Genomic DNA, 13,819 nt, shown 5'->3' with positions numbered 1-13,819 from the left:
ACCCTGGGATCATGACTGGAGCCAAAGTCAGCTGCGTAGCCAACCATGCCCACCCAGGTACCCCATTTTCTCTCTTTTTAAAGAAATGTGGGGGTGCCTGGGTGGCTCAGTGAGTTAAGCGTCTGACTCTTGATTTCAGTTCAGGTCATGATCTCAGGGTTGTGAATTCGGGCCCCAACTCAGGCTCTGTGCTCATCAGGGAATCTGCTTGAGATTCTTTCTCCCTCTCCCTCTGCCCTTACCCCCACTTACATAATAAATAAATAAATAAATAAATAAATAAATAAATAAATAAATAAAATATTTAAAAGGAAAAAAGAAATGTGTATGGGGCACTTGGGTGGCTCAGTCAGTTAAGTATCTGACTCCTGATTTTGGCTCATGACCTCAGGGTCATGGGATGGAGCCCCACATCTGGCTCCATGCTCAGCAGGGAATCTGCTTAAGATTCTCTCTCTCTCTCTCTCTCTCTCTCTCTCAGGAATGCCTGGCTGGCTCAGCAGTTGAGCATCTGCCTTCGGCTCAGGGCATGATTCCAGGGTCCTGGGATTGAGTTCTGCATCAGGCTCCCCACAGAGAGCTGGCTTCTCCCTCTGCCTATATCTCTGCCTCTCTCTCTCTCTCTGTATCCCTCATGAATAAATAAAGTCTTTAAGATTCTCTCTCCATCTCCCTCTGCCCTTCCCCCACTGCTTGCACTAAATAAAATCTTTTAAAAAATTAGATATGTGTGTATATTTGCAAATTCTGATTTTCTATGAAAAGTTAATTAGTAAAATGAATTTGTTTCATTTATGTAACAAGTGTTTAATATTTTTTCATGTATCTGGTTTATTTTTTTATTACTGATTTTAAAAAAATATTTAGATGTTTGAATTCCAGAAATACTGCTTATCCTGAGTAGATCAGATGCTGGATATTCTGAGTAAATGATGTTCAAATATTTGGAATAAGAAATGAAAGTCCAGGGTGCCTGGGTGGCTCAGTCTGCTTTTGGCTTGGGTCATGATCCTAGGTCCTGGGATTGAGCCCCACATTAGGATCCCTGATCAGTGGAGAACCTGCTTCTCCCTCTCCCCTCTACCTCTCCCTGCCCCTGGTGCTCACGTGCACTCTCTCCCAAATAAATAAATAAAATCTCAAAAAAAATAGAAAGAAAGAAAGAAAGAAAGAAAGAAAGAAAGAAAGAAAGAAAGAAAGAGAAAGAAGAAAATGAAAAAAAAAAAAAGAAAGAAAGAAAATGAAAGTCCACTTATACTGACCTACCATTTTCCTGCCTGCAGTCCCTCAAAAACACAGTCACCAGCTTGGTGGGGATCCTCTGACCCATTTCTAGGCATTTACATACATATATAACACATTTACTCTGGTAGTTTGATGTTCTTTTATTTGTTAATTTTAGGATTATACTGTATGAACTGTTCTGCATTTTTCTACACTCTAGTCCTGGAAATTTTGCTGTCACTCCGTTTAACTCCACCTCATTCTTTTTAATGGCTGCACAGGATTCCATTGTATGGATGTTCAATTTAACTACCTTTGTATTGATTAAAATATAGGTTGCTTTTACTTTTTGCTATGTTTTTTTTTTCAAATATTTTTTTTAAATTTATTTACGATAGAGAGAGAGAGAGAGAGAGAGGGAGAGAGACAGGCAGAGGGAGAAGCAGGCTCCATGCACCGGGAGCCCGACGTGGGATTCGATCCCGGGTCTTCAGGATCGCGCCCTGGGCCAAAGGCAGGCGCCAAACCACTGCGCCACCCAGGGATCCCTTTGCTATGGCTTTGAACCAAGAACAGTTCTAAATAAATACTTTTAAGACATCCTAGTAAACATACCTTTGAGAGCCTGTATAAGCATTTCTATAGAATAGATTGCAAAACTATAATGGCTGAGTCAAAGGACATGTGCATATTATATTTTGACAGAGATTACAAATTGTCCTCCAGAAACAGTTTATTTTTTATTTTTTTTTTCCAGAAACAGTTTAAAAATTTTACCAGCAATGGAGAAAGTCCCATTTCTCCAAACTTTGCCAACATTGGATATCAACGATCTTTTTAATTTTTGTCAATACGAAGTGTGAAAATTTTTAATATGTGTTTCCCTCAATACTAGTGACATTAAGCATCTTCTCATATGCTTATTGGCATAATTCATAAGCTCTTTCTTGCAACTGCTTTTCCCTTTCTTTTTTTCCTGTTGTATTTTTGTCTTTCTTTTTTTACTGGTGTGTGACCAAAATAAGCTTACATTTAAAAGACAGTGTCCATACAGATCCTTTTTTTTCATACAGATCTTTTTATAATCTTATTAAGTAGGCCAGTAGATGATTGGAAAATGATCAAGGACAAAAGCAAAAATCATCATCCCACCACACTTCTATTGGGTCACCAGCCTTCCCTCCTAGCCGGTTCCCACTCTCAGTTTTACCAGATGGCCAAATATAGATGTATTCTATACTACTCTGCTATCCCCTGAGTATAGAGGCTGTGCCTTCTTTATTTTGCTTTTTAAAAAAGATTTTCTTTATTTATTTGAGAGAGAGAACTTGTGCACAAGCCAGGAGAGGGAGCAGGAGAAGAGGGAGGGGAAGAAGTGAAGTTCCCACTGTGTAGGAAACCCAACAAGGGCTTGATCCCAGAACCCCAGGATCATGATCCAAGCCAAAGTCAGATGCTTAACCGACTGAACCGCCCCGGCACCCCTGTGCCTTCTTTATTTTTATTATTTCTCATTTGATGGACGCCCACTACAAACTCTCGATCACACTACCCACCTCTGTGCATCATAGTATAATCATAAGTCATTTCTTTTTTTTTTAATTTTTTTTTACTTATGATAGTCACAGAGAGAGAGAGAGAGAGAGGCAGAGACACAGGCAGAAGGAAAAGCAGGCTCCATGCACCGGGAGCCCGACGTGGGATTCGATCCCGGGTCTCCAGGATTGCGCCCTGGGCCAAAGGCGGGCACCAAACCGCTGCGCCACCCAGGGATCCCAATCATAAGTCATTTCTAAGTGTCTGCAAAGAGCCATTCCTAAAGCCATTCCTCATAGGTCAATTTCTGGAACTACTAAACAATTTTTTTTAAGATTTTATTTATTTATTCAGGAGAGACACACAGAGAGAGGCAGAGACACAGGTAGAGGAAGAAACAGGCTCCCCACAGGGAGTCCAAAGCGAGACTCGATCCCGGGACCCCAGGACCATGCCCTGAGCCAAAGGCAGACGCTCACCCACTGAGCCACCCAGGTGCCCCACTTCTAAACAATTTAAGCTATTTTGTAAGGAGATCTTTCTAAAACATATATATTTCTCTGATTTAAAAAATAGAACAAGTCATTTTGCTCTTTTCCTAATGCATCAGATGTAGATATTAATTTTGATATACGGTGTTACAACATAGGGGGCCCTCTTGAGTTACTAAGGGGGACAGAGCCATTTACTCCTTTACTAATGGTCTATACACAGCTTGAAAACAATGTTAAGCTGTGTTTGTGTCTCGTAGATCATTTCCCCTCTCATTCTCCACTTAAAACTGCTAACTTTCTTCTTGCTGCCACCTCTAGCATCTCTCGACTCCCACTCCACACTTGCTAGGCTGAGAAAAACAAAAACAACAACCACAACCACTGTTTTGAAATAAGACCACATGATTCTGCGAAGCTCCCAAGAAAAAACATACATAATCTTCAGCACAGGAATTTTATGACAACAACTCAGGCTATTCATAACACAGTTGTTCACTCTTTCCAATTCCAAGTTATCTTTCAGAAAGCGAATATTTCCAGATAAGTGAAATCCAGCTATGCATGTAAAAGGTGTCAAATAAATAGTATGGATTTACTGGTAAAAATATATTTGACTTAAAGCAAATGGAATAAAATCAAGAGACAAAAATTTCATCCATATTTTTCTTGAATGTGCATTTTTATCGCTTCATAAAGCCATAAAACTTATTTGCAACATTCAGAGATAGTTGTGTATATTTCAATGGCACAAAGTTACTTTTATACTTAAATTAATTTTTTCTATTTTATAATAAAGTCTGAGTACTAATTTGATTATTCAGCTATTTTTTAAAGATTTATTTTTTAAAGATTTATTTATTTATTCATGAGAGACAGAGAGAGAGAGAGAGAGAGAGAGAGAGAGGCAGAGACACAGGCAGAGGGAGAAGCAGGCTCCATGCAGGGAGCCTGATGTGGGACTCGATCCTGGGACTCCAGGACCACGCCCTGGGCCAAAGGCAGGCACCAAACCGCTGAGCCACCAAGGGATCCCCCAAGATTTATTTATTTATTTTAGAGAGAGAGAGAGGAGAGATAGAGAGAGAGGGTGGGGAGAGAGAGAGGAGAGAGAGCACACGCAAGCACAGGGAAGGGCAGAGAGAGAGAGAGAGAGAGAGAATCTCAAGCAGGTTCCACATCCAACACAGAGCTGGACCTGGGGCTTGATCTGATGGCCCTGAGATCATGACCTGAGTTGAAATCAAGAGTCAGACATTTAACCCACTGAGCCACCCAGGGGCCCCCAACTATTTTTTAAAGTAATCTCCATGGTTAATGGTTAGTATGGGGCTTGAACTCACAACCCCCAGAAATCAGGAGCTGCACACTCTACCACCTGAGCCAGCCTGGTGCCCCTATTCAGCTATTTTTGTTTACCAGTGATAACCAAACGAAAGACAAATGAAGCCAATGACAAAAGATTCTTTATACAGGTATTCTAGGTCTTTGGAGGACAACTTTATCATTCACCATTCAGAAAAGAGTAGCCATTACCCTAAAGAACTGATTTTTTTTCCCAAAGGATCATCAGTTGTTTTTAAAAATCACATTTCTATAATGTGGAATCAATATTTAAGTGAGCCAACCCTAAGACCAACCCTGTAGCCTGCTCTCCTAAGACTTAGACTCAGTCTTCTTGCAAATACCTCTTTCAAGTGATAGAGTTCCTGAACCCCAGTATCCTCTTCATCCCTCTACTTGCATCTAGACCACCCTCATTTCTAGCCTGGACTCTTTTTTTTTTTTTAAGATTTATTAAGAGAGGGATGTCTAGGTGGCTCAGTGGTTGAGTATCTGCCTTCAGGTGGGGTCGTGATCCCAGGGTCCTAATGGCTTATATCCTCCGTGGGGAGCCTGCTTCTCCCTCTGCCTAGTGTCTGACTCTCTCTCTTTCTCTTTCTCTGTCTTTCATGAATAAATAAATAAAATCTAAAAAAAAAAAAAAAGATTTATTGAAAGGGAGGAGAGAATGGCCGAGGGAGAAGAGAGCATCTTCCACAGACTCCACGCTGAGCACAGAGCCCAGAGTGGGGCTCAAACTCATAATCTGAGTTGAGGAGGATGTGAACAGAAACCGAGAGCCAGTTGCTTAACCAGCTGAGCCACCCAGGTGCCCCATGGACTAGACTCTTAAATTGACCTCCTTACCTGCTTTCTCTCCTATAGGCTTGGTCCCACCTATCCTTTCTCACAACGCAGCCAGAGTCATTGGTACTTCCTTCTCAAAGCCATTGGTGGTTTGTGATTGACCTCTGGATAAAAATCCCTCCCCTTAGCATGGCTTCCATGGTGTTTCAGGAGCAGACACTGACTTCCTGCTCCAGCCTTATCCTCAGTCATTCCCACCAGATCTTAAATGTCCTGTGCTGCTACAGCCTCCCCAGCCTTTGGCATCTCCAGTCTTCATAAACGCTCTTCTCCCAACTTGTCCGTTTTGTTTTGTTTTGTTTTCTGCCAAGCTAGCTTTTGTGAATTGTCCTACAGGTCATACTTAGGTCATACTTAAGACTTCACAATATGCTGTCTTCCTGTAATCTACTTTATTCATTTTTTTCATTTATTTAGTATAACTGACATAATGGTATAACATTGTGTTTTTTCTTTCTCTTAACAATTCTTTATACATAACCATCTTTTATTTTGGCCAGGCATATTCTTTGTCTCAGAGAGGATAAGAATCACTATGGAAGGACTCTATAAGGAGAAAGAAAAAATCGTTACCAGCTTTTGACTACTAAAATAGGACCTGGATATACATTGTAAAAAATGGACTTTGTTAACTAGAACTCTGAATAACACCAGGGAAAGGAACATTCTTCTAGGTTGGGAGTCAGAACAGGTCAAGTTGGCTCTAACTCAGTTATTCGGGCATCGTGGGCTCCATCCACCATGCTGGGCCTGTCAGGGATAACAGAGAGGAGTCCTGCGGCAGAGGAATGCATGTGTCCCACTTCCTATGTGGAATGCCAACCTTCCAATTCCCCATAGATTCTTTTGGGTTTTCTACATAGACACTCATATTACCAAAAATAGTATTTTTGTCTCTTTCTTTCCAACCATTTAGCATTGAGAGATACCTGGGTTGCAGAATCTTGGGAGATGTTATAGATGTCGATGCCTGCAGCACCCTGGATCCCAAACAAGTTACCTGGCCTCCTATGCCTCTCATCGGGCCTCTTGAATCCAGTTTGTAACCAGGACAGGTCCTTGTTTGCTTAGCTACCTTAGCACAAACATGTGCTTCTTTTGCTAACTTCACCTCACTTCCACTTTTTATCCAAATCTGAGTTTTTATCATCTCCTTTGACTGTGAAGTTGGGTGGCTTTTACCTAACTGTTATTATTCTCAGTCCAGACTGCTCAGCAGGTCTGGTTCCGCTTCCCAGCTTTTACCAACTCTCCAACTAACCCGTCTTCCACTCTGATCTTCCATCTCCCAACAGATGCCCTCTTCCCACCTCCAATTTATCAAAAGGTAGCCCATAACCCTTCTATCATTCCAGGCACATCTTACTCTCCTGACACTCTCCTTAACACAGTCACATACAAAATCATGCCATCTAACAGCCTAACTGGAGTGGTTTCACACATGCAAAGGGGGGTCCTTTGTTTTCCCTCAGAGAGGAGCAAGATCTCTAAAGTCTACCAGTTGGCTTCTTTTAGGACAACTGCCCAAACTTTTTAAGATTGTGGGCCCAGTGAGGTTGCCACCTGGGTGGCTCAGTCGGTTCAGCATCTGCCTTTTGCTCAGGTCATGATTCCACATCCTGCGATCGAGCCCCACATTAGGCTCCCTGCTCAATGGGGAGTCTGCATCTCTCTCCCTCTGCCCCTCCCCCCGACTCATGTTCTTGCTCGCTCTGCTCTGTCAAATAAATAAATTTAAAAGAAAATCTTCAATAAACAACAACAACAAAAAAGATTACAGACCCAATGGTTTGTATCTATCCAGGACTGATACCATCAGTGGATATCAGTGATAGAAGTGAAAAGTTGGGGCAGCCTGGGTGGCTCAGCGGTTTAGCGCCTGCTTTCTGCCCAGGGCATGATCCTGGGGTCCTGGGATCGAGTCCCACGTTGGGCTCCCAGCGTGGAGCCTCCTTCTCCCTCTGCCTGTGTCTCTGCCTCTCTCTCTCTCTGTCTCTCAAGAATAAATAAATAAAATCTTAAAAAAAAAAAAAAGAAGTGGAAAGTTGATACTAAAAATAAATACAAACAAAACAAAAACACCTCCCAACTCTGTGAAACAGGAGGCAGGCCAAGTGGAAGGATCACTGTCTTCTTAAGGGGAGGTGGCTTGGGAACACAGGGCAGAAATCCCGGACAGACACCTTGTCTATCTGTGAGAACTGCAGACTCCATCTTTGCCCCCTTGTTCCACACCACTCACAGGGGTTTTTCCTGGCTCTCAAGAACTCTCCTCTTTTGCCAACTTAAAGGAGAAGTGATAATAAGTAACATGATCAAACTGTCAAGATAAATTTCAGAGGGTTTCAGTGCTCTTTCACATACAAAAGAGGAAAAACAGACTACACGCCCATGTATGCCACTATCCCAGCCAATTACAGCCAAGACCTATGAACACTAATGTACCATGTGTCCACTTCCTCTGATAAATATTCCTTTGCGTTCTAACATAAGAAACATATTTCACTCAAGGTGGACATCCCTCTTTCCCCAAACATTTCTAGGTAAGTTTTAGTGATGCAGTTTTTTTTTAAGTTTATTTATTTAAGTAATCTCTACACCCAACATGGGACTTGAACTCATGACCCCGAGATCAAGAGTCGCATGCTCTTCCAACTGAGCCAGTCAGGTATCCCTTTATTGATGCATTTAAACCTAATAAACATGAACTTCCTATCAAATCATTCCCCAGCTTAAAATCCTTCATTAGCTTCCTGTGCCCTCAGCATCACGTCTCAACTGTTTCCTGTGTAGCCATACATTATACCATTCATTGCTCAGTCTCCACAGGGACTCTACAATGTAGATGATCCTTCCTGTGCCTTTCCTTCGGAATACCTCTCCAGCCAGGTTCGGTGTCCACAGGACCTGTTCACTCCCTCTACGGTAGTTGCACATTTGCAACCATTTAATTATGTGAAGTAATTTTGCTGGGAGGCCATGTCTACTTTGTTCACTGCTATGTCTTCAGTATCTAGTGTATAGAAGTCACTCAAAAATATTTGTTGGCTGACTGACTGGTCTCTTGCTTTCTGCAATGTGTGTGAATGTAATCATAATGAGTTAAGCACACTTCAAAACTTGATATACTATTAGTTGTTCTCTTAAGATGAGTGATTCGTTGTGTTTGCTTGTTTCAAGAATTACATGGAAGGTATGACCCAACACCAAAAAGTAATCTTATTCAAAAATGAGCAGAGGGGGGTGGCTCAGTCAGTTAAATGTCTGCCTTTGGCTCAGGTCATGATCCCAGGTCCTGGGATCGAGCCCTGAGTCGGGTTCCCTGCTTAGTCAGGAGTCTGTTTCTCTCTCCCTCTGCCCCATCCCTCCTGCTCATTCTCTCAATCTCTCTTTTTCTCTCTGGCTCTCTCTCACAGTAAAATCTTAAAAAAAAAAAGAAAGAAAGAAAGAAAGAAAAGAAAAGAAAAGAAAAGAAAAGAGAAAAGAAAAGAAAAGAAAAGAAAAGAAAAGAAAAGAAAAGAAAAGAAAAGAAAAGAAAAAAGAAAAGAAAAGAAAAGAAAAAAGAAAAGTGGCAAAGGCAGGCTACTTATAGCAGCGTCACAGGGTTGGACTTAAGTCAGGAAGAGCCATAGGTAGAAATGAACAGTAAATGGTAGACAATGTAGCCAACAGTTAGAAGAGTTTGCAAGCATGTAAGAGACTCTCCCATACTTCCACCCCCAAAAAAGCCTAAGATGGGAGCAGGGCTCTGATACAGCAATCAAGTCCCAAGCCAATGTGCCACTCTAATTTGGACAGTTAAGGTGAACATAAGCTTAACTCTCCATGCATGCAAAATCCACACATGCTGGTTAGTAAAGAATCATGACATATACCTCATAACAGAGCCTGAGTTATGATTCTACTAGTTAGGTTTCTCTATTCCAGCACAAACCTTTTCCATATTTGGTATCAGAAGATCCATGTATGATCCAGTTGAAGTTATCCTTACAGATAGACTCCACATAGGTGCGTCTTGTTGCACAAAACAGGATTTTTTCCGTTCTGTTGTTCATCTTCAATTTTTTCCTAATACAGGAAATGTGAAACACCCAGAGCATTCCTCTTCCACTCCAGTTAATGACATTAATCCCAACTAAGGTCTAATCATCTTAAAATTTTATTCCACCCACTTTCAGAATGGAGCTTCTAACATTAATGCTCCAGAGGCAAAAAAGTTAATTTATGACTTTTAAATGATAGATAAATTAAATCAAAGAGTCATAAAACTAAAGCTGAAACAGAGAAGTTGGAGTTTACAAAATGAACAAAACAACTAGACACTGAAGAAACTCTTGACTTAAAATAAACCAGTGGGTAGGTTTTAAAGTGCAGCTCTTAATGAATCCTTTCAAACTTTACATTAAAAAAAAAAAAAAAAAAAACCCGAAACCAAAAAACAATCCAATAATACAGCCACCAACCTTTCAAAAGCATTCAAGAGCTTGGTGTTCTTGATCTTCTTTATGTTTTCAATCTTGAAATTTTTCATGGAAGCTTTAAAAGACTCACTTATCATGACATATTCCGGATTCTGGTTATTGATCTCTACCAACTAAAAAATTTCAAAAATATGTAAAATGTGAAACAGGAGACATTTAAAGCATGCTATGTCCACACACGTGGCCCCCTATGCCATGGAGTACCCTTGCCAGGCCTCCGGTAGCAGGTGGGATAAGCTGGCTTAGGGTTTCCACATCTGGCAGGTCATCTTAGTAATGAACTAGCTGGCACTGGGCCCATCTGCGCAGGCTGAATTCTGGCTAGCGAGGCATTATGCCTAAAGGCAAAAGGATGCCCCCTGGAGGTGTCCGATTTAGTCTAGGGACCTGGTGAGTTCCTCACACCCACAGAAACCTGCCCTTTACCTCCAACTACCAGACAAGGCACTTTTACTCTCTGGTTTTCAGCTTTGTCCTCCATAAAGTGGAGATGATAATATCTATCTCGTAGGGTCTTTTGTAAGGATGTGCCCATAAGAGACTGTGCGTGGCTAGACAATGAGGTGCCCTGTAGAGGGCAACCATTCTCTGGGAAGGTAACACCGTTACCATCTGGATGCCTTTGAATCTTGATCCAAGAATTTTACAGAAACCATTCATTCTTTCATCCAAATACTATACATCTATGGCTAGGTACTTTTCCTCACCTTGAAACAATTTACACACCAAAAGGCAAAAACCAAGTACCTCATATCCATTCAAGCTAAAGTCTGGCTGAGGAGGTAGTGTTGAGATTAAAGGCTCTGACAGGGTCTGCATCAGCTGATAGCTACAAAGAAGACAAAGAATTCACTTGGTTCCCTGTTCCATATGCCGGAGTTCCATCCCGAAATTCCAGCCACTAAACCAAGAATTCCCAGAGAATTTATTCTTTGTACTTTATTTTGGATTATATTCTTGCAATATTCCTGGTACAGACATCCTCGTAACCATAGTTCTTTAAAAAAGACAGTCATAAAAAAAAAAGTCATTATTCATAATTTGGTAAATTAATGTTATTTTGGATAAAAATTTATATAAATTTATATAAATTTTATAAAAATTTATATAAATTAACTATAAAGATCTCATACTTGATTTTACACCCATTTTGGGTTTTATAAATTTATTTTTTATGGGGTTCAATTTGCCAACATATAGAATAACACCCAGTGCTCACCCCATCAAGTGCCCCCTTCAGTGCCCATCACCCAGTCACCCCCACCCCCCATTCACCTCCCCTTCCACCATCCCTAGTTCGTTTCCCAGAGTTAGGAGTCTTTCATGTTCTGTATCCCTTCCTGATATTTCCCACTCATTTTTTTCTCCTTTCCCCTTTATTCCCTTTCACTATTTTTTATATTCCCCAAATGAATGAGACCATATAATGTTTGTCCTTCTCTGATTGACTTATTTCACTCAGCATAATACCCTCCAGTTCCATTCACGTTGAAGCAAATGGTGGGTATTTGTCATTTCTAATGGCTGAGTAATATTCAATTGTATACATAAACCACAGCTTCTTTATCCATTCATCTTTCGATGGACACCGAGGCTCCTTCCACAGCTTGGCTATTGTGGCCATTGCTGCTATAAACATCGGGGTGCAGGTGTCCCTGCGTTTCATTGCATCTGTATCTTTGGGGTAAATCCCCAGCAGTGCAATTGCTGGGTCGCACGGCAGCTCTATTTTTAACTCTTTGAGGAACCTCCACACAGTTTTCCAGGAGTGGCTGCACCACTTCACATTCCCACCAACAGTGCAAAGAGGTTTCCCCTTTCTCCACATCCTCTCCAACATTTGTGGTTTCCTGCCTTGTTAATTTTCCCCATTCTCACTGGTGTGAGGTGGTATCTCATTGTGGTTTTGATTTGTATTTCCCTGATGGCAAGTGATGCGGAACATTTCTCATGTGCTTGTTGGCCATGTCTATGTCTTCCTCTGTGAGATTTCTGTTCATGTCTTTTGCCCATTTCATGATTGGATTATTGGTTTCTTTGCTGTTGAGTTTAAAAAGTTCTTTATAGATCTTGGATACTAGCCCTTTATCTGATACTTCTTTTGCAAATATCTTCTCCCATTCTGTAGGTTGTCTTTTAGTTTTGTTGACTGTATCCTTTGCTGTGCAAAAGCTTCTCATCTTGATGAAGTCCCAATAGTTCATTTTTGCTTTTGTTTCTCTTGCCTTCATGGATTTATCTTGCAAGAAGTTACTGTGGCCAAGTTCAAAAAGGGTGTTGCTTGTGTTCTCCTCTAGGATTTTGATGGAATCTTGTCTCACATTTAGATCTTTCATCCATTTTGAGTTTATCTTTGTGTATGGTGAAAGAGAGTGGTCTAGTTTCATTCTTCTGCATGTGGCTGTCCAATTTTCCCAGCACCATTTATTGAAGAGACTGTCTTTTTTCCAGTGGATGGTCTTTCCTCCTTTGTCGAATATTAGTTGACCATAGAGTTGAGGGTCCACTTCTGGATTCTCTGTTCTGTTCCATTGATCTATGTGTCTGTTTTTGTGCCAGTACCACACTGTCTTGATGAGCACAGCTTTGTAGTACAACCTGAAATCTGGCATTGTGATGCCCCCAGCTATGGTTTTCTTTTTTAATATTCCCCTGGCTATTCGGGGTCTTTTCTGATTCCACACAAATATTAATTTTGAATGTGTTTTATATAACCACATATCATCCAACAGTGGGGAATCCATCTCCAAAACCGTTCATGAACAATATAGATTTTACTGAGCTTCTTTCTTTCATTCATTCATTCATTCATTCATTCATTCATTTATGACAGACACAGAGAGTGAGGAAGAGACACAGGCAGAGGGAGAAGCAGGCTCCATGCAGGGAGCGCGATGTGGGACTCGATCCCAGGACCCAGGAATCATGATCATGCACTTGATCACTTCCGGGGCACACCCATCAATCCAGCCATTCACAGTGAAGATGCTGAGGCCCAGGTAGGAGAGGCTTGCCCGAATCCCCTGTGAGTCAGAGGGAGATTGAGTTCCTGCTCGCCTACACCTTTGGACAAGCTATACTGCTTCACGAGTACAGATGATGCAAAAGGAAACTGCCATGTAATGTAAGCAGGAAGATTTCAAGAAAACAGATTCAAGAGTGATTTGGTGAGATCAGTGGGTGAATATCTTAAACATCTGCTGGTAGGCAGTGCTTCAGAACACTTACTTGCTTTTAATCTGCTCCACATCCTTGTAAGACATAAAGGTTGGCCTTCTGACAACATCCTTTTGGGTCTTGGAAGCTACATTTGTCTGAATCATCCCTTTAGACAGAAAAAAGACAACAAACAAAAACCAAGAATTAGTCCTAGAAAATGATGTACTGTTATTTTCTGTAGGCTAGTAACACAGCAAATATTCACAAGTGAGCTGTAACATGCATGAATAGAGAAAATCCTTCCAGAAGGGGATTGCTCATGATTAAAAACTCGTATCCTTTGCTGACTGCCCTTATGATAAGACCCAGAAAACAAAGAGGCAATGAGATGAGCAGTCAGCAATTAATCTAATCTTTAAATCAAGGTCAGATAGTAAAGGGAAGAACTAGGGCAGTCAGATAACAAGACATCATCCATGTAAGCTGCCCTAAACCAGGCATCAATGATTATGGGTTGGAATGTGGTAGCTATATATTGAAGGATCTTTCTAGATCAAGTGTGAAATGTCATTTTCAATTGATGCATGTTGTAGACCCAGGCCAAAGTTACAGCCAAAGGAGGTTTTTACTTTTTATTTTTTAAAGATTTTATTTATTTATTCATTAGAGACAGAGAGAGAGAGAGAGAGAGAGAGAGAGAGGCAGAGACACAGGCAGAGGGAGAAGCAGGCTCCATGC

The 13,819-nt window shown here is 41.1% G+C and overlaps 1 protein-coding gene across 2 annotated transcripts in view; it reads right to left on the bottom strand.

The window, feature by feature from the left end:
- Window positions 1-13,819, bottom strand: part of ZC3HAV1 (zinc finger CCCH-type containing, antiviral 1) — a 63,400-nt gene that overhangs the window by 5,979 nt on the left and 43,602 nt on the right. For both annotated transcript variants that reach the window (XM_035699953.2, XM_049095238.1), the window contains 4 exons: window positions 13,151-13,247; window positions 10,670-10,751; window positions 9,905-10,035; window positions 9,376-9,509 (listed from right to left, as the gene is read on the bottom strand). In XM_035699953.2, coding sequence (XP_035555846.1) covers window positions 9,376-9,509; window positions 9,905-10,035; window positions 10,670-10,751; window positions 13,151-13,247 — 444 coding nt within the window. The remainder of the gene's footprint in view (window positions 1-9,375; window positions 9,510-9,904; window positions 10,036-10,669; window positions 10,752-13,150; window positions 13,248-13,819) is intronic.

The sequence above is a fragment of the Canis lupus genome, chromosome 16 (genome assembly GCF_003254725.2).
Source record: "Canis lupus dingo isolate Sandy chromosome 16, ASM325472v2, whole genome shotgun sequence".
Lineage (NCBI taxonomy): Eukaryota > Metazoa > Chordata > Mammalia > Carnivora > Canidae > Canis > Canis lupus.
Note: the sequence above shows the minus strand (reverse complement) of the source record. Positions and strands in the feature narration are given on the sequence as shown.